The sequence below is a fragment of the Anabrus simplex genome, chromosome 7 (assembly GCF_040414725.1).
Source record: "Anabrus simplex isolate iqAnaSimp1 chromosome 7, ASM4041472v1, whole genome shotgun sequence".
NCBI classification, from domain to species: domain Eukaryota; kingdom Metazoa; phylum Arthropoda; class Insecta; order Orthoptera; family Tettigoniidae; genus Anabrus; species Anabrus simplex.
In genome coordinates this window covers 322319372-322339933 of record NC_090271.1, presented here as the reverse complement: position 1 = coordinate 322339933, position 20562 = coordinate 322319372, and the positions used below count along the sequence as shown (strand labels likewise).

The 20562-nt window shown below is 42.6% G+C and overlaps 1 protein-coding gene across 1 annotated transcript in view; it reads right to left on the bottom strand.

Annotated features, from left to right (window-relative positions):
* smog (G-protein coupled receptor 158 smog) overlaps positions 1-20562 on the bottom strand; it is a 414899-nt gene that overhangs the window by 310479 nt on the left and 83858 nt on the right. The window contains exon 2 of the mRNA XM_068228547.1: positions 9222-9333. Within this exon, the coding sequence (XP_068084648.1) occupies positions 9222-9333 (112 nt within the window). The remainder of the gene's footprint in view (positions 1-9221; positions 9334-20562) is intronic.

The following is a 20562-nucleotide window of genomic DNA, read 5'->3' as shown; positions in this document are numbered from 1 at the left end:
CGTCCGTACGAGGCTGGGGCAGAGTTTGCAAACGGCGTCCAATGAGATCCCACACGTGTTCGATTGGTGAGAGATCCGGAGAGTACGCTGGCCACGGAAGCATCTGTACACCTCGTAGAGCCTGTTGGGAGATGCGAGCAGTGTGTGGGCGGGCATTATCCTGCTGAAACAGAGCATTGGGCAACCCCTGAAGGTAGGGAGTGCCACCGGCCGCAGCACATGCTGCACGTAGCAGTGGGCATTTAACGTGCCTTGAATACGCACTAGAGGTGACGTGGAATCATACGCAATAGCGCCCCAAACCATGATGCCGCGTTGTCTAGCGGTAGGGCGCTCCACAGTTACTGCCGGATTTGACCTTTCTCCACGCCGACGCCACACTCGTCTGCGGTGACTATCACTGACAGAACAGAAGCGTGACTCATCGGAGAACACGACGTTCCGCCATTCCCTCATCCAAGTCGCTCTAGCCCGGCACCATGCCAGGCGTGCACGTCTATGCTGTGGAGTCAATGGTAGTCTTCTGAGCAGACGCCGGGAGTGCAGGCCTCCTTCAACCAATCGACGGGAAATTGTTCTGGTCGATATTGGAACAGCCAGGGTGTCTTGCACATGCTGAAGAATGGCGGTTGACGTGGCGTGCGGGGCTGCCACCGCTTGGCGGCGGATGCGCCGATCCTCGCGTGCTGACGTCACTCGGGCTGCGCCTGGACCCCTCGCACGTGCCACATGTCCCTGCGCCAACCATCTTCGCCACAGGCGCTGCACCGTGGACACATCCTTATGGGTATCGGCTGCGATTTGACGAAGCGACCAACCTGCCCTTCTCAGCCCGATCACCATACCCCTCGTAAAGTCGTCTGTCTGCTGGAAATGCCTCCGTTGACGGCGGCCTGGCATTCTTAGCTATACACGTGTCCTGTGGCACACGACAACACGTTCTACAATGACTGTCGGCTAAGAAATCACGGTACGAAGCGGGCCATTCGCCAACGCCGTGTCCCATTTATCGTTAGCTACGTGCGCAGCACAGCGGCGCATTTCACATCATGAGCATACCTCAGTGACGTCAGCCTACCCTGCAATTGGCATAAAGTTCTGACCACTCCTTCTTGGTGTTGCATTTGCTCTGTCAGTCAGTGTAATTTCCCTCTTCAACTCCCTTGACATATCCCCAAAATACAAATATATATCACAAAATTACACTCCTAACATTTACCGGTAATAATTCCGTTGGCTTAAATTTGCATACTCCTCCCAAAATGAACCTATGATATGCTGTCATTCAGAACAAATTCTGAATTTATTCGAGCACCACGTTGCGTCGACACATTGTAATTATTTAATACTAACAACTAACAGGGTGTGGGGTAATAAGCTTACTTTTGACACCATACCATATAAGTTCTGGGAAAAGGAGATTGGCGTTCGATTTACCCATTAATTTTGAGGTTAAAATATTTTACTTTCATTGAAATAAAACCATGAATTCGTTTGATAAATAATATATCAAAAAATAGTGAGTCTTGTTGCGATAAAACAGATGAGAATATGAAATTATGACATTGCAACTGAAAGAAACTAGGCATGAATTGGAATTCTTCTTGACCGGACATTTAACAATTTATACGAAATATTTCCCTCACTGATTCACTTGACTGTACCTTCAACACTTTTAGTGTAATTACGACGTATTCCTTTGATCTGGTGTTTACTGTAGATGTGTCACGCCTAACTTGGTGATACATCCTTGTGACTGCTTCTTCTCCATATCATCTGACTTCTTTGTAAGTCAATATGGTATGACCTCTTGGCAGGTCCAGGGTTGCCCTCTCTGACTTCATGGTAAGCCCTTGCGTCCGTGTCTTCAACTCAGTGGCGGACCAAGTTTGGCCTCACTCTCTCAATGACCAAAGAATAATGGCTCACTGAGTCTTCTCCATCTCTCGTTCACACTCGTTCACACTCGTTGACTGACCAACTAAGGCCTCTTGATCTAGTAGACTTCTTCACTGTACTGCATCCGTATAACTAATGACTCACGCTACAATATGCACCCACCTTTTATAGACGTTGGTTGACACAGCTACGTAACCTCCAGAAATAACAATGACATACTCCCACCTACGCGACAGATATTACATACAGTGGTGAAATAGCCCTGGGGCGGCTGAGTCCGTGAGCGCATTGCTAAATAAATACGATGACGTAGCCATGGCGCGGCGATGACTTGGCAGAATCGCCACTAATCTCTGATATATACAACAATTCTCACTGTACAGGTATTGAGTGTTATTCTACACATACGTATATATGCATACATCTAAGTACAATCTTGCAAGCAACAGGCAATTGCAAAATCGAATTGAATAAAACGGATAATTACAATAATAGTAACAATATCACAGATAAAATAATAATAATAATAATAATAATAATAATAAAATACAGATAAAATCATACAATAATAAAAATACAGATATCATCTTGTAACGGGATTTGAACCGTTACAAAAGTAAGAGAATATACTCTTGATTTGTTCCTAACAGTATAATCCTTTTCTTAGTCTCCGTTATCCAGTCGATTGGATTAGCAGTTTGCCTTTTTCTACACTTCGAGTGGTAATGTGAGTCAATGCAGAGCTTCACTTAAGCCATTATAACTACATTCGGTGGGGACATTTTTCAAGAAATAAAAACCACCTGAGGGTATTGAACCAAGGAATACATTATAGAAAGAATTATGTAAATAAGTTCATTAGGCTAGGATTCGAATAAAAAGGAAAACAAGCGATTTTAGGCACTTTTTCTGGAACTGCATTAAGACCGGTAGTGATTTTCGGAATTTGTTTTTTAAGTTTGATAGAGCTCTTCAAGACTCACAATTTGAAACATTTCCAGATCCTTTAGCCCTTCAACTTTCGGCACAATTGAGGAAATTATTTAATTTTATGTTTTTCGTAGTGCGAGGACCGCATTCTATCTGCTACGAAATGTTTTCAACATTAATGACAGCACCAGTAGCTTGGATTCTGTCCCCAGCTCTATTCCAGTTTTCCAAAACCACTAATTATTCCTTCTAAATACGAAGACTTGACTAGAATCATCGTCACTGCTGTCACTGTCGGCACTGACGTTCAAATTCTGGCTCCAGTAAAGCTCTGGTGTTCATGTATTCATTTTATACTTGTTTCACGTGATAACACACTGGGCCCGACTGTGCTTCACTCATTTCCGCAACTCTCTGCTCGCAGAATTGCCACGCACCATTTAGTTGGAACGTTAAATCTCGCTGGGCGACCCACTGTTTAAAATCACCCCAAAATATTTTCAGTTCTGTTATGATCTGGGTGATAGGCCGGTAAACGAAGTACGCTACAGTGTGACCATGTTCATTTAACACTTGATATAACCCGTACGTTTATGGCGTTTGATGAAGTTCAAATTTATACATCTCATTTGTAAATGAAATCTTGTAACGCATGTGGTAGATTCAGGGGAATTAACAATTTCCACGTTAAGGTAAGGTGCACTTCCTATAATTAAACCACCGGGAGAGTTGGCCGTGCGGTAACGGGCGCGCAGCTGTGAGCTGGCATCCGGGAGATAGTGGGTTCGAACCCCACTCTCGGCAGACCTGAAGATGGTTTTCCGTTGTTTCTAATTTTCACACCAGGGAAATGCTGGGGCCGAACCTTTATTAAGGCTACGGCCATTTCCTTCCCATTCCTAGGCCACTCCTATCCCATCGTTGCCATAAGACCTGTCTGTGTCGGTGCGACGTAAAGCAAATCGAAAAAAAAAGTAAGATTAAACCCACTTTAGGCGGTAAATTAGGAAGAACCTTTTCCTTTATCCATCGCTGGTAGTTCGTACAATTGATCTGTCTGTGGCAGTCACCTTTCTTTTTGTGTTCGATTTAAAGATAAGAAGTCTCTTCGGAATGAAACCTGTCTCTCCTTCAGAGAACACAATGATTAGACGTTGTCGCATAGACAGTGGAATTTTGGGCCCGCAACACTGTCGCAGCTGATGCTTTTGTAGCGGTGTGCGAATTGTGAATATACCTTTCATCGCTGTACACAACCGGTCTACCCTTTTGACGAAATCTTGTGACTGCTCGAATATTCTGACGTTTCTTATATCATACCTCTCTATCAACATGCATCTGTTATCCTCAGTCTTCTTCCACCGAAATCCAATTTTCTTGAACACTCTCAGTAGACAATAACGTCATCCTTTATACTGGATTATCTCGCGCAATTTGCGGCATATTTCGGTGTCCTTAATGTGTTATGTTTAGTCATCAGCCCGAAGGCTGGTTGGATCCTCAACAGTTCCACCATGAGCTGTCATAGATGGCCTAGGCATCACTGAAGAGGCGTACTAGGGAAATGAGTGAGGTAGTTTCCCTTTGCTTTCCTCACTGAGCCAGAAGTTGCTATTACATATCAGTCTGCCAAGCCCAATGAAATGCATGCACCAACTGACCCTATGAGCAACAGTTTCACACCATTCATAGCAGGGACTGGCTGCGTAAGGAATGGCATTACTAGCATCGCTCATACCTTAGTCACTTTCATATTGTCAAAGCCAAGGATAAGGCAGAGACAGAGACAGATCAATGAAAGCAACAAAATTGCTCTAGCCCATACCAGAAGACTTAGTGCTGTAAAAATAATTAATCGTTATGATCACACACACGTCAAAGTCATCCAAATCCGTGCATATTCGAGGTATTCTGAAGTTCTCTCTGAAGTTCCAGCACACCACTATCTAATTTCTAATTCATTTTAAATTTTCTTAATTAACAGCGAAGAATTACCGTCCGCAGAAGATACATTAATATATACTCTTTTGACAGAAATAGTAAGGCCATTTACCGAACTTTCCTTCACCATAAATGACGATATATTTGTTTATGTGAAACGATTTCTATCTCCCACGTCCAAAAATACAACTCTCAGTATCAAAACTCATTATACACAGATCATTTGAGTAGCATGAACAAAACTGGAGAAAACATGAACCAATAGATATGTCACTTCCCTGAGCTCTGGTCACTGGCTGAGTCGTCCGCAATTTGAAAATGTGATTGCCATCTGTGCATCTCGTGGTCGTTGTCACCCTCGTGTTTAAGTACGTATACTTGAGATCAAGATGAGACGGCCTAAGTTCCTGGAAGCAAGCTGGAAGCCAGCAGTCAATTACACCCTGCAAAGTTGATGAGTTCTAGGTAATTGGTGTGGAGAGGTTGCCAAACCACTCTTTTCAATCTTTACCTTTTCTTTATGTCGAGTGCAGTAGACTACTACGTATTTGGCAGCTCTGGCTACAGTAGACGTAGTGAATCATAAAAACCGACCTGCCGCTGGAGAGTAGTGGTGTGAGGCGAAGATGTCATGCTTCTTCCTATCTAGCGGTCCTCCACCAGCTGGTCGACAGCGTGAAACGGCTCTAAACTATACGCTCTACTCCTGGACGATGCGCGTGACGCAATAAACCCGATCGAGAATAGCGAAGACAAGTTCAACAGAGCTGCTGCTGTTCGATATGTAGCCAGGCCGAAAGTAGGGATGACAAACTGACGGGCGCACCATCACATCTTTCCCCGCTAGGATCGCTCACTGATTAATGGTAGATTCGCACATCTCCGGGACTTGGCGGCATCTTCCGACAACATAAAACATCGTCACCTTATAAACGAAGTGATGAGTTCTAACACTTCCAATGATGGCATTCGCCGTGACATTCAGAGCTTCTCCGTGAGTGCCGGCAAAACGTAGGTATTCGCTCCACAAGGATATTTTATTCTTTTCACGGACGCGATTTTTCTCTCCCCGCATTCCTACTCTTGACTTCTGTGGTTATCTGTGTGCGTTTTACAGAATTTGTGTGGAATTCAGTTGAGTAACATGACAACTACTTCAATATCCAAGAATATTCATGATTTCAATTACATTTTTTCCCTGTTGTTTTCAAATATTATTTTGCAGTAAAGTTAACGTTTGCATTTGTGTACATTCATGTTAATAAAAACTTATCAAGAACATGAGTGTTATTCATTTCAGTGACGTACTACAGGTATAATATCCGTCCTTCCTTCGATTCAATCGCAGGTCTACAGAATGTGTCTATACTCTTCAGCAGCACACTGAATGTACTGTATTTCTGCTCATTTCAAGTCCTTACAATTCATCCTTTAATCTCGTGCGTTTTCATTTGGGTTGAATCCACTGCTCCTTAGTTTCTTCCTCCTTTTTATCGAGGATTGTAGCCTTCCTTGACAGTTTGTCGTGGAACAATTAACTACCGAGTTTTTATGCTCGGAACTGAAGCGTGAGAATCATATCGAAAAGGAGGGATACGGAAACCGAAAGCACCGTCACGTTCCGAAGAAGTGTGGATTGGCCTTAAACCTGTAATAGGCGAGCAGTGAAAGTTGGTCTCCTCTGCGCTGTTACGCGGATATACCGATCGTGGGTGTGGCGTTGTCACCATCGGTCGGCCTTCCTTTGGTCTCTCAGTCATATCATTGCTCTCACGCTACCTCTTCTACGATTTTGACACTGCGCTTTTGGTAAGTCCCACGATGCGAGATACCACTGCTTGTGTATGTCCACTCTGAACCTATGCCACAATTCTGGCTCGGTTACACCGGGAAATAAGCATCGCACATGAAACGTAAACACTATCTGAAACTCGTGTAGCACTGTATACACTACTATCAGTCTTCACGTGAATTCACAAAAAGTCGTTCGGGATCTCTGATGAATAGTGTGAAGGGCCCTGGCGGCGCTCTTATCAAGTTGAGCACGTCACAACGTGGAGTGATGATTCATGTCTGTCCCGAAAACCTGGATGTGGAGTTTCGTGACATGAGCTGCAACGTTGCCGAAGTGGATCGACCCTTACTGGGATAGACACATAACAGCCTCTTCCGTTGCTAAATATAGCTATTCTGCAATCCAAGGAATGTGCAAAAGGCGTGATTTCTTTATATAAAAGAATGGGATCAGTGTTGTATTGAAGAAACAGGTAAATCCACGACCATTCACCATCCGTACACAGGATATGGTGAGAAAAGTGAATGCCCTTGTCTCAGGTGATAACACTGCCCCTCAAAGGACTATCGCACGTTAGTTGGGCATGTCTGTTTCAACAATTAACACTATAATCAACAAGGAACTGCAATTAGAAAAGCGCCATAAGCGCCGAATTCACAAGCTGTTGCCTCGTCACATTTCGGAACGTCGCACTAACGCAAGAAAGCTTTATGGGGGCTATCTGGCAGGGGACAGATGAAAAAAATGTGGTGACATTAGACGAAGCATATGTGTACCTTAGTGAATATAACAAACCCCTATCGACATACTACCGCCCTAGAGACAAACAATTTATCAAACATTGTATATAGAATGCCAAGAACGTTTTCCAAGGGGTTTCATGATCATCGGTGGATACTGCTACAAGGGCAGGTAAACCATTCGCCGTGTCGCTAATAATGGGAAGGTGAACTGTACATACTATCAAAAAGAAGTTTGAACATCCATTTGCAACACAGATACCGCAGCACTGTAGGGAGAGCGAAAAATCTGGTATGGGTACATTATGATAAAGCATCCAGTTATACGTCTAGTTCGACTCGTCTGTTCTTAGAGAGAATGGAGATGGAAACTGGACACCGTGCAATTCCTTTCACTGACATTCCGGTGAATGCACCCGATGGGTCACTCGTGGACGTCTGTGCATTTGGAATCCTAAAATGGTCCTTAGGAAATAGACGTCAATGGCGTCCGTAAAGTCTGTCAGGAGGAGTGGGAAAAGGTCTGCTGGAATGGAAATTTCGTTGTCGGGGTATAGCTATGAATACTGGCTTTCGAACAGAGCATGATCGTTGGTGGAGCCATGGCTTTTCGTACCTCGTCATGCCCTTCAGACCTCGTCCCCAGAGATCCCGAACGACCACCTGTAGTTCACCCCAGGCTCAACACAGACCGTAGCCAGCGACATTGGTGTACTGTAAACAAGCGGTTGAAACTGTGTGTATACCAGGTGTACGAGTAAGTCTTTTCCGGTTTCACTAAGAGATAGCGCCAGTGACAGTAGGCAGCGTATGAAATTGACACATACGTCAGTTTGTTCGTCTGACATTAACCTGCCAACACACACAAGTTGAGTCCGCCAAACACTGTGTTGTATCGTTCAGTCATCATGTCGACGTTTGTGCCTGCGAGAAAAGAACATTTGCGGGACGCATTGCTTTCTTATTTAATCAAAAGTAAAAGACTGTGAAAAGTCACCGTTTGCTGGTAGAAACATATGGTAAACACGCTCCATCGATCAGAAAATGCGAGACATGGTTTCGACAATTTAAACGTGGTGATTCCAGTGTGAAAGACAGTGTGCGCTCTGGACTCAAACTCAACAGCAATTGGCACAAGCATTAAATGCGTCAAAAGAAATAATCAGCAAACGTTTACGAGCAATGGGAAAGATCAATAAACTCGGTAAATGGCAAATGGAAAATCCCAAAGTCACTTGTGAAATGCTGCTTCAACGCCTTGAAAGAACATCTATTTTGTACCGAATTGTGACGAGTGACGAGAAAATCGTTGCTGTCACCTAGCGAAGCCGGCCCTTCAACACTAAGGCCAAATCGCTTCGGCAAGAAGACCATGTTTTGTGTCTGGTGGGACCAGAGCGGAATTGTGTATTATGAACTGTTGAAGCCCGACGAAACCATTAATGTACAACGCTATCACCAACAAATTATTAATTTAAATCACCCATTGATTGAAAGACGACCGGAATTGGCCAGAAGACATGGAAAGTGATTTTTTTACAAGACAATGCGCCGTCTCACACAGCGAAACCAGTGAAAGACACCTTGTAATCGCTTGGATGGGATATTGTTCCGCACCCGCCGTACTGCCTCGACCTGGCGCCATCTGACTCTCACCTCTTCACATCAATGGGACACACGTTTTTCGAGGAAGTTGGAAAATGGCTCGACGAATGGTGTGCCGCAAAAGACAAGCAGTTTTTCTGCATAGTATTCATAACTTATCTGAAAGATAGGCGAAGTGTGTAGAAGACGATGGCCAATATTTTGAATAAACAAAAATGTATTTCCTTTGAAAATTACGTGTTTTATTTACCACAGATACCGGCAAAAACTTATGCATACACCTGGTAAGAGAGAATAATGTGAACACTTACCTCAGTGGACTTGAGGTCACACGAATGCGAAGCTCCAAATACGCGGCTGAAGGACTCGTTACACTGTGTCACCTCCAGGCGCTCCAATGGGAGGAGGACCCACGCCGTACCTCTGAAACACATAATAATAATAATAATAATAATAATAATAATAATAATAATAATAATTTGTACCAGAGGTACACCTACTCGGTACATTTAAACTAAGTGCCTTTTAGAAGGCCATCTCTAAGGTGAACTTTGAACTGTGTATCAGAAGAAGTTTCGAACTTTATCTTCAGATGTCTCTACTATCGACTTATGTGCCCCTCGCACAGGATGGACAATTAATTTTCAAATAAATTTTTAGTTTCTAGGTTTACATAACTGAAATGTTTGTAGATTGTTTTTTGTGTTCATAGGTTACTAGCACTGCTATCTCTTCCTTCTTCATGAAATTATCAACCAATCAGAAATTTTGGATACTAATTCAATTAGCCAATCAGTACTGAGGGTTTGTGCATGTCTTCGGCGTAGACAGTTCTGGAATCTTCCTTTTCGCTATAAAAGCTGAGACCTTTTGGGTCATGTTGTCTGTTCCATCGCTCCAGTCAGGGAAAAAACCTGCCCATCGTCGGAAGGCCTACCAGCTGAAGGTAATGGCAGGCATCTTTTAAATATGTAATTATTTCAAAAAGCTGACTCCAGGAAACGATTTCAAAATTCATTTTTAATGTAAAATTCTAAAGCTTAACATCATATTCTAAATGCATAGTTTTAAGCAAGTCTAAGGACTATATTCTAATTTAGAGAATAGAGAGTGTTCTCTCTCTTTTAAATCCCATTCAACTTGATATTGGGGTGACTATAAATTTGTAAATCTTTAAACCTTATTTCTTTTTTCGGAACTTAATATTTTTCTTCATCTAGTCACCCTGTGTAGTACAGGCGTAGTCTCTGTGTCTTAGGCCCATAAGCCCACATAGGTTATTAAGCGTTTCAAGGTATATTTCAAACGGAGTGCAGGTGTTTTGCCTCTTATCATTTTGTTTAGGGCCGATATCTTAAACCTTTTCTGTTAACCACAAAGGCCATTTAGTATGGGCACTTATTGCCTCTGGTTAATCTCTAACTAATCATTGGAAGGTATAAATCAGACTGCCCAGCGAGTGAGACAGTAAAAATTATTTTGTAATGATCTAATATAACATTTGGATTAGAAAATTGTGCCTGAGGGAGGCTAGATTGTAATAAGTTTCAGAGCACAGTCTCCTAGACTATTAATTGAATGGAGCAATAGTGCTCTTTTGAATAATGTAAGTCTGGAGCTAAAAGCTCCTCCTACAAATTATTGTGTACCTGAACTTTGATCTTTATTGTTATTTGAGCCGATTAGCTACTGATTTGTTGTGCTTGTTTACCAAAGTTGAAAGTCAGAAAAATCGGGCGAGTTGGCCGTGCGGTTAGGATCGTGCAGCTGTGAGCTGGCATCCGGGAGATAGTAGGTTCCAACCCCACTGTCGGTAACCCTGAAGAAGGTTTTCCGTGGTTTCCCATTTCCAGACCAGGCAAATGATGGGGTTATACTTTAATTAAGGCCACGGTCGCTTCCTTCCCATTCCTAGGCCTTTCCTGTCCCATCGTCGCCATAAGACCTATCTGTGTCGGTGCGACGTAAACCAACAAGCAAAAAGAAAAGTCAGAAAAAAGGAGGAAATAAAATTTCCAATTGTAAATTTTTAAAATTATGCTTCGATCATTTCTCTGTCCACTCATACACGCCCGCACTTTCTTACACCTCTACAACCTACCAAAACACGATGATAATAATAATAATAATAATAATAATAATAATAATAATAATAATAATAATAATAATAATAATCTAAACCAACAGAACATAGACAAGAATGCGTCGTGCACGTGGTTAGAACGTGCGTGGTTGTTTGAGGAGACAGAGGGATTTGCAGTTACTATAGAAGACCAAGTAATAGCTACAACCAATTAAAAAATTACATCATCAAAGACACCAGCGCACTCTCCGACAAATGCAGACGATGCTCCGTTCATCTCGAGACCATCGACCATGTCACTGCGGGCTGCCCAGTACTTGCCCCCGTAGAATACACGAGGCGACACAATCATGTCTCGGGAATTATACACCAGGCACTTGCTCAGGAAAACCAATTAATTCAGGAGTGTATCCCTTATTACAAGTACCATCCAACAGTACTCCTGGAGAACGAGTCGATTAAGCTTTATTGGGACACTTCTGTAGTGACAGACAAAACAGTCACCCATAACAGACCAGACATCATACCGGTAAACAAGAAAACTGGGACAACTTTCATTATTCACATCGCTATCCCCAGTGAAACCAACATTGACAGGAAGTACTGTGTAAAAGTCTCCAAGTACAAAGAACATGCAGAAGAGATCAAGAGGATCTGGCAGATCAAACTGGTACGGATAGTCCCTGTGATTCTGTCAGTCAATGGCCTCATTCCACACACACTTCACAAGAGCCTGCAAGAACTGGGTCTTCCTCCGAACATCTACAAACTTATGCAACATTCTGTCATCCTGTCAACATGCAACATTCTGTCCTCCTGTCAACATGCAATATTGTGCAATCGTTCCTCACGCAAGAATGAAGATCCCGTGATCTACAGTTTCTTATATCAATGTTTGTAGTATAATGTTTAAATACTTTAATTATTGTAAGGCACTTGGTGCATCCCGTGCCCCGTTGCTACCCATATTTCCTGTGGAGAAGTAATGAATAATAATAATAATAATAATAATAATAATAATAATAATAATAATAATAATAATAATAATAATAATAATTGTTCCGAGGTTTGGTAGATCAGCAGAGGTGAAAAGAAGGTGCGGGCTTGAATGTGTGTAAGTACAAATCCAAAATTGATTTTAACACTTTAACAAGGTTATATTTTCTTTCCAAAATCAACAAGTAACAGAGTAACAGGTACCAAGTAGCAGAGAAACAAGTAAAATACGCACAATATTAGTACAATTTACAGTTCTTCGGCGTTGAACCCCTACTCTTTACATATGGTGAGTTCTTGGCTCAAATTTAGAAGTTATAACTTTACATAAGGGCAGAAATCCCCTAGTACATGGAGCGCTTGCTCCCACCTAGCACTGTCAGGCCTCCTAGAGGCACACATCAAAATACAAGAAAGAGCAGACCCGCTCTCAATTTTACAAGCCTATCAAAGGCCACAATAAACTTTAATTCTAACTGCCCTCAAGGCACACTTACAAAGAAACAGGGGTACCTTGTACCCAACCTACAGGGCCTTCGCATGAAGGAAAAACAACAGGTTAAGTTACTGGCCGAAAGTACAGTGAGGACTGGAGGCGTGAACTTGCACTCCTAAATACACATTTTAAAACCTAAGTGGTGCTCGGCCGATTACACAGGGGCTAATCCCAAGCTAGGGAGGTGACTCGTATGAGAAAACTTTAACACATTAAGGAAGAGAAGAAACGGTTATGAAAACGTAGTCACCTCAACTTCAAAATGAAGGGGAGCTCGAGAGGGTAAAGCACTCTCTATCCCCGCTTTACAGTTAAAGAGATTTGTAGTTTTTACAGAGACTGAAATGGGATTTACATTTTAAAAAGGTTGGTTACATATTAAAGTTTTCGAACCTTCCCGGCGAGTTAAACTGCTGAGCTAGCAAGAAAAGATATTAAATGGCCATTATCTTTTTAAGAGCTGCTTCCGGAAGAAAGAGGCGCTTCCCGCCTCCTGCTACATGTCCACACACTAAGCTAGATGTTGTACGACTGGCCAGGAGACCATAAAATCAGCAGTTTTTAAACCCTCGTAGAAGATTCGAGACCTTTCCTGAATGAAACAGCCACACCCACAACCTTTTATTGGTCGGTTAAAATTTACACGTCAAAAATGAAGAAGAAACCTGTGATAGGTGGGAAATTAAATACAGAAATTATTGCTTGGCTAGCTTCAAAATAGGCAGAAAGAAAGGGTTAATATTGCCAACCCACAAATGAAAGAACGAAATTTAGTAAACCGAGCTCGATAGCTGCAGTCGCTTAATTGCGGCCAGTATCCAGTATTCGGGAGATAGTAGGTTCGAACCCCACTATCGGCAGCCCTGAAAATGGTTGTCCGTGGTTACCCATGTTCACACCAGGCAAATTAAAGCAAATTAATTAAAGCGACGGCCGCTACCTTCCCACTCCTAGCCCTTCCTTGTCCCATCGTCGCCATAAGACCTATCTGTGTCGGTGCGACGTAAAGCAACTAGCATAATATGAAATTTAGCAAAGAACAAACTTATGAAAACAAAATTTTCTTCCAAAAGTTCCTTCACTTTGCACCAGGGTGCATGATCATAGTTTTTTAAGCAGTGACATCTATAGGAGAATGTCCACACTTGCTGATCAATGGGAAACAAAAACAAATCGAAATACACACAGTGACATCTTCTGATAAACAGTTGAGTTGATTCCGTTTTTAAAGTTCAGAGTTTCTCCTGTAGAGGAGTTTCAATTGGCGCAAGATTTGAACTTGCGTCGTAGAGGTATACCGCCCGGTACAATAATAATAATAATAATAATAATAATAATAATAATAATAATAATAATAATAATAATAATAATAATAATAGAAATAAATATAGAAAACATAGAAACAATGCGGAGGAGGCAGTTGATATTGTTTGGACATTTATACAGAATTGATGACAACAGGTTAACCGAACAGATCTTCAAATATCTTTGGGACAAGAAGTCAACAACAACCTGGGTTCATGAAGTCAAGAAAGATTTGGAGAGAAGCAATATAAGAGAAGCAGCAATAGAGAGAATGAGAGATTTTTAGAAAGAAAGTGTTAAAAATGGAAAGAAAACAGCCTCAAAATAGTCCGAGGAGAGGAAAAGGGGTTATAGTGAGCAGATGATGGAGTGTTGGAGGAGGAAGGAGGAATAACAAAGGATGTCCCGTGATCCCTAGAAGACCCTAACGGAGAGAAAATAATAATAATAATAATAATAATAATAATAATAATAATAATAATAATAATAATAATAATAATAATATGTTGAGTTATTTCTAGCAGCCGGTCCCGTGCTGTAGGGGTAGCGTGCCTGCTTCTTACCCGGAGGCCCTGGGTTCGATTCCCGGCCAGGTCAGGGATTTTTACCTGGACCTGAGGGCTGGTTCGAGGTCCACTCAGCCTACGTGATTAGAACTGAGGAGCTGTCTAACACTGAGATAGCGGCCCCGGTCTCGAAAGCCAAGAATAACGGACGAGAGGATTCGTCGTGATGACCACATGACACCTCGCAATCTGCAGGCCTTCGGGCTGAGCAGCGGTTGCTTGGTAGGCCAAGACCCTTCGAGGGCTGTAGTGCCATGCAGGTTTTCGGGACGATATTGAGGTAGAAGAGTTAGGAGTGGGAAGGTAGCGATTGTGCATCTAATTAAGTTACAGACTTGGAATGTACTTGCTCTGAAAATAGGAAACCACGGAACATTGTTTTCAAGGTTTCCAACAGAGTGGTTCGAACTCATCATGTCCAGTACCGCGAGGTAAAGTGGCACGTCACGTTGAGTTCTCTTTCGAACAATTCCAGCACAAGTCGTAGATGTCTATGGGAACCATACTTGGGAAAAACCAATCCTGCAGTTGTACGTGTCTATCGTGATCATGGAGATGGGAATTACAGGTGAATATGCAATTCGAGCGATTCATTTCAAAATATCCACAAGTGTTGCAAGGATTCGTACCATTATAGCCGAGGTGAAAATTCAAAAAGGTCTACATAAACATATAAGGAAACTTCCACGTGGGCGACTGCAGATCATTGATGATTGGTTGAAGATGTAAACCATCTCATCACTATTAATAATCTTGACCAAAGTGGCCGGTATTTGATCCGTATTGACTTGATCACAACAAATATATAGGTGGATGGTCCGCCTAGTCAATACTAAATATTAATTATTTATATTTATTTACATAAGTCTAGTACATGTTTCGGGAATCTATATACATTCCCTTCATCAGCTAGTCAAATTAAAGTTAAAATTCCTGTACATAAAAAGACCTAATAAAAAGGGGGTCCCCCATTAAGCAATCCAAAACTATTACCTATACAATTTAACATTTCTAAAATCAAAGTGTGGATGCATGGAATTAAATTCCATCTAGTCTAATAGGATAAAACACAATAGAATAGAGTCTGTATGCATTAAAATATTGAGCACTATGTTCTTGTTGTCGCGTGTACTTGAAGATTCTATAATTTCTTGTAAAATTCAATTGGAATTGAGAATAAGAATAGTGCGAAAACGTATTATCATGCCGAAACCATCCGATAATGGGCGTGTTGTGCAGCCAGGTGACGTGAGCTTAAAATGATCTGTAAGAGGGAGAAGTAAAATAGAAACTGTAATCGGAAGACTATAACAAACAACATTTGCCCACAGTATCACGGAGAGCAAAATACAATGATATCTCTTTCACGCGGTAATCAACTACTTTTTTTGTTTTGCTAGGGGCTTTACGTCTCACCGACACAGATAGGTCTTATGGCGACGAGGGGATAAGAAAGGCCTAGGAGTTGGAAAGAAGCGGCCGTGGCCTTAATTAAGGTACAGCCCCAGCATTTGTCTGGTGTGAAACTACGGAAAGCCATCTTCAGGGCAGCCGACAGTGGGGTTCGAACCCACTATCTCCCGAATACTGGATACTGGCCACACTCAAGCGACTGCAGCTATCGAGCTCGGTAAAGTGCAAACTATGGCGGATCATCTGGGTGATCAGAGGTCACCAATCCACCCGGTTAAATGGAAGAGAGCCCGGGTGTTACCTATTTTAGTCACCTCTTACGACGTAATTTGAGCACCTTCAAATAGCCTACCACCGAACTGAGCCAGGATAGAACCTACCAAGTTGGAGTCAGAACGCCTCAACCGTCCGAGCCACTCAGCCCGGCACAGAATTTCGAATTGGGTCATTTTCATAAGGTCAATGTCAAATATGAGTCTGATACAGAATGTTGAAAGTAATAATAATGGCGTACGGACTCCGGAGAAGCCTGGTGCGGGTCTTTTGCGCGTAGACGGCCTATTAGGCGACCTGCATGTCTGTGAAGATGAGGGCCCTACTTAGGATGGTTTATAATGCTGAAAACGCCACACACACCCAGTCCCCGAGACATTGGAATTAACCAATTAAGGTTAACATCCCCGAACCCCGGACCCTCTGACCAACGAGTCGGACAAACAGTGAAGGTAAAACAAAAGAAGAAGGAGAAACAAAATACTGGTTTAATAGGCCTTTTCGTTGAAACCAGAAGGATCTGTCACCGAAAATGTTACTGAATGGTGATAATTTTGATTGTTGTTTCACGAAGCCTAACTGAATGTGAATCGACCATTAGTACTGCCAGGAATGACTTTACATTCATATAAAGATGACGACTTTGGGACTTGGACGTAAGCCAGACGAGAGAGACAAGGAACACGGAAGATAGAGTTGAAGCCCCAAAGTTACTCGGGAGAGATAAAATGAGTCCAGCTCCAGGATTTGTCATCAGAGAAGCCATCATAGCAAACTCACACAAAAAAATGTCAGGTCGTGAAGGCTTAGTCGTTTCCTGGTTACCCCGAATGTGGAGATAAGCCGTAGACATGTTGACAGGCAGGGCTATTCGAATGTCAAGATGCTGATAATGTCCTACAGCCTTGGTTGCTGAAGTGCTACTCTTGTAAGGTGACGCCTCTTGGATGACTTTTGTACTAATTTCAAACGCTGAGAGAATTTAGCAGGATGAAAATCTAGTGGATTCATGGCTATACTTCAGCAATGCAGCTGCACCTTATATTCCTTTCACTAGCTATAATCATAGGCATTCAGTCGTGTATCGCTTCTTTAGTTCTCCCTGGCAGAGGACTCTTGAAGAGTTGTCGATGAGAATATCGACGCAACCCCCGGCATAGAACGAGCATGGTCCTAGGCAATATGTGCAATACAACAGGTTTCGCAACCGTTCGTAGCCTATAAACAAGGGCGCCCCTAAAAATATCCCAATTCACGGCAGAGCCATACTCCAGGGACGTTGGAGTACCTGTTATATCTGACTGTGTCGTTTGCTCCCAAGTAACAGCGCCCATATGAATAAGTAGTAAAAGGATCAGAATGTTACTTTGCGACCAAATAATACAAATCAGACTTCAATAATTTATGTGATATGCTAGACCACATCTACAGCAATATTCCAATATTTTCTTCAATTGTTACATGAAGAGAGAGAAGCACAATACCATGGAGATTGGGATAGCAGTCCATAGTATTGCACGTTATAGTAATTAGGCCTACTTCTGTTTGCTATTCACTCCGTTAAAATGGTCAGTAAACACAACACTATAGATGTCTTCATTTTGTGAATACAAACTTGTGCAGGGGGAAATGCATGTTCATTTTCTCAAAGAACTTTTATAAAATCCCAATTTTACGAGTGCTAACAGAAACACAGTACTATCAAAAACACACATCAAAGTCCGTTTTTCATAATGACGAATAGAACTAAAAATAAAAATATAGCCATTTTTGAGACTCCTACATTGTCTTTCGTCATCTTACATTTTTTATTTTATTTTGATACAATTTGTTTTACGTCATACCGACACAGATAGGTCTTATGGCAGCGATGGAATAGAAAAGGCCTAGGAGTGGGCAGGAAGCAGCCGTGGCCTTCATTAAGGTACAACCGCAGCATTTTCCTGGTGTGAAAATGGGAACCCACGGAAAAACCATCTTCAGGGCTGCTGACAGTGGGACTCGAACTTACTATGTTCCGGATGCAAACTCACAGCTCCGCGCTCCTAATCGCACGGCCAACTCGCCCGGTCATCTTGTAAGATGTGTCGGTGGTTACAGAGTGGGCTTCGGCTGCTCCGGCTGCTCTGTAATCCGACCGGCCAACCGAGCAGAGGAGGGGTGGCCATGGCCGTGCACTCCGACCCGCCAACCGAGCAGAGGAGGGGTGGCCATGGCCCTGCCCTCCGACCCGCCAACCGAGCAGAGGAGGGGTGGCCACGGCTCTGCACTCCGACCCACCAACCGAGCAGAGGAGGGGTGGCCATGGCCCTTCACTCCGACCCGCCAACCGAGCAGAGGAGGGGTGGCCATGGCCCTGCACTCCGACCCGCCAACCGAGCAGAGGAGGGGTGGCCATGGCCCTGCACTTGACCCGCCAACCGAGCAGAGGAGGGGGGGGGGGCATGGCCCTGCACTCCGACCCGCCAACCGAGCAGAGGAGGGGTGGCCATGGCCCTGCACTCCGACCGGCCAACCGAGCAGAGGAGGGCTGGACACGGCTCTGCACTCCGACCCGCCAACCGAGCAGAGGAGGGGTGGCCATGGCTCTGCACTCCGACCCGCCAACCGAGCAGAGGAGGGGGGGGGGGGCATGGCCCTGCACTCCGACCCGCCAACCGAGCAGAGGAGGGGTGGCCATGGCCCTGCACTCCGACCCGCCAACCGAGCAGAGGAGGGGTGGCCAAGGCCCTGCACTCCGACCCGCCAACCGAGCAGAGGAGGGGTGGACACGGCTCTGCACTCCGACCCGCCAACCGAGCAGAGGAGGCGTGGCCATGGCTCTGCACTCCGACCCGCCAACCGAGCAGAGGAGGGGTGGCCATGTCCCTGCACTCCGACCCGCCAACCGAGCAGAGGAGGGGTGGACACGGCTCTGCACTCCGACCTGCCAACCGAGCAGAGGAGGGATGGCCACGACTCTACCGTGGCTCTACCAGTACCTACTAATGCTACAGGCCTAACAGCACGGCTGATGACGTCACAAGGATAGGCAGTCATTCCTGAAGCGCGCAACGGCACTTCAATGGTTGTTGAACGAATTACTTTGATGATGAGAACTTGTGTACTTTACAAAACGTTTTCAAAAGATGCTCTTTCAGGGTATTAAACCACATTGGTAATACATTCACTTAAGTTGTACCGAGACATATCAAAGCAAAAAAAAAAAAAAAAAAAAAGACGGAGAGATGGCGCACTCCGTTTTCTGGATATATGGTAAAAGTTCTGATTGTCAGTAAATAACAACAAGGGTTTTAATTTGATTGTTACTGTTTTTTAGTTAATAATAATAATTTTATGACCCTTGGTGATTAGTAATTAACCTACGTTTTACTCATGAAGAATCAGTTAACATTTTACTGGGAAATAAAATAATTATATGAATTAATAATTACGGTCCTTAGTATATATTACTAATTAGAAGCCAAAGTACACTGGAATTTCTATCCCATTTAAGACTCTTTAACGTGCCGGATACCTTCCTTTATTTCTTATTTAGAACATTTTCTTTTTACTATTTTGGTAAATATTTCTGTCTTAGTGCTGACTTAGTAAGAAACAAATCGGAGATTATACATAATGGAAATAATTAGTTACAATATGAAAAATAGGATACAAAGGAGGGAATGATCCACAGAGGATGGTGAAATTATGCTGAATTCATAACAGGAAATACAACAATTTAACAATAAAACACAGTTTTAGTTAAATAACTGAATTCTTCTGTATAAGCACTACGTTAATACAAATTTATGAACTGTTAATTCTTAATCAAGGGAATGTTCTCATGGAAACTTGTTTAAACTCATTTGTTGTTATTTAGATGAAATTAAACCCTCTAAATATTCAAAGAATAACAATTCCACAAACATTACTGAAAATCCACTGCAATTTTCCTTAAGTATTCCAGTGAAATAATCTGACATTTGTCCTAGATATTCCGTATTTCTTTTCTCCATTACTGGCAAGATGAAGTAATTTACTTAATTTTTTACTTTTCAAGTAATACACTGTCAATCATATTCCGGTTTAAACATATTTTGCTCAAATTCCAAGAAATGTTTTAAATATGTTTTGTTGAAGACAAATTAACTTAAAAACTAGCATACTGTTAGGATGGTGGAAGAAAAGCCTTTTATGGCAATAGACTAACCTTGAAACAGTAAATCTACTACAATACGCTCAGAATATGAGTACATGGGCTCAACATTATCACAAAATTAGAGCCCAGGAATGCCTGATTAAATTCAGATTACATGAAAGTGCCGATACTGAATTATGTACTCTCAAAGTCTAAATGTCAAACATTAAAAGTGTCTATTTGAAAATAATTTAACTTGGCTGTAAGGCACCATTGGGCATTAAGATAATGTTCAAAAAATATTTTTTCATTGCCAATAGAAATATACGAACGTTTGGAGCATACTTGTAAAGAGATAATTAACAGCATACATGGTAATATGGAAAGAAAGCCAATCATT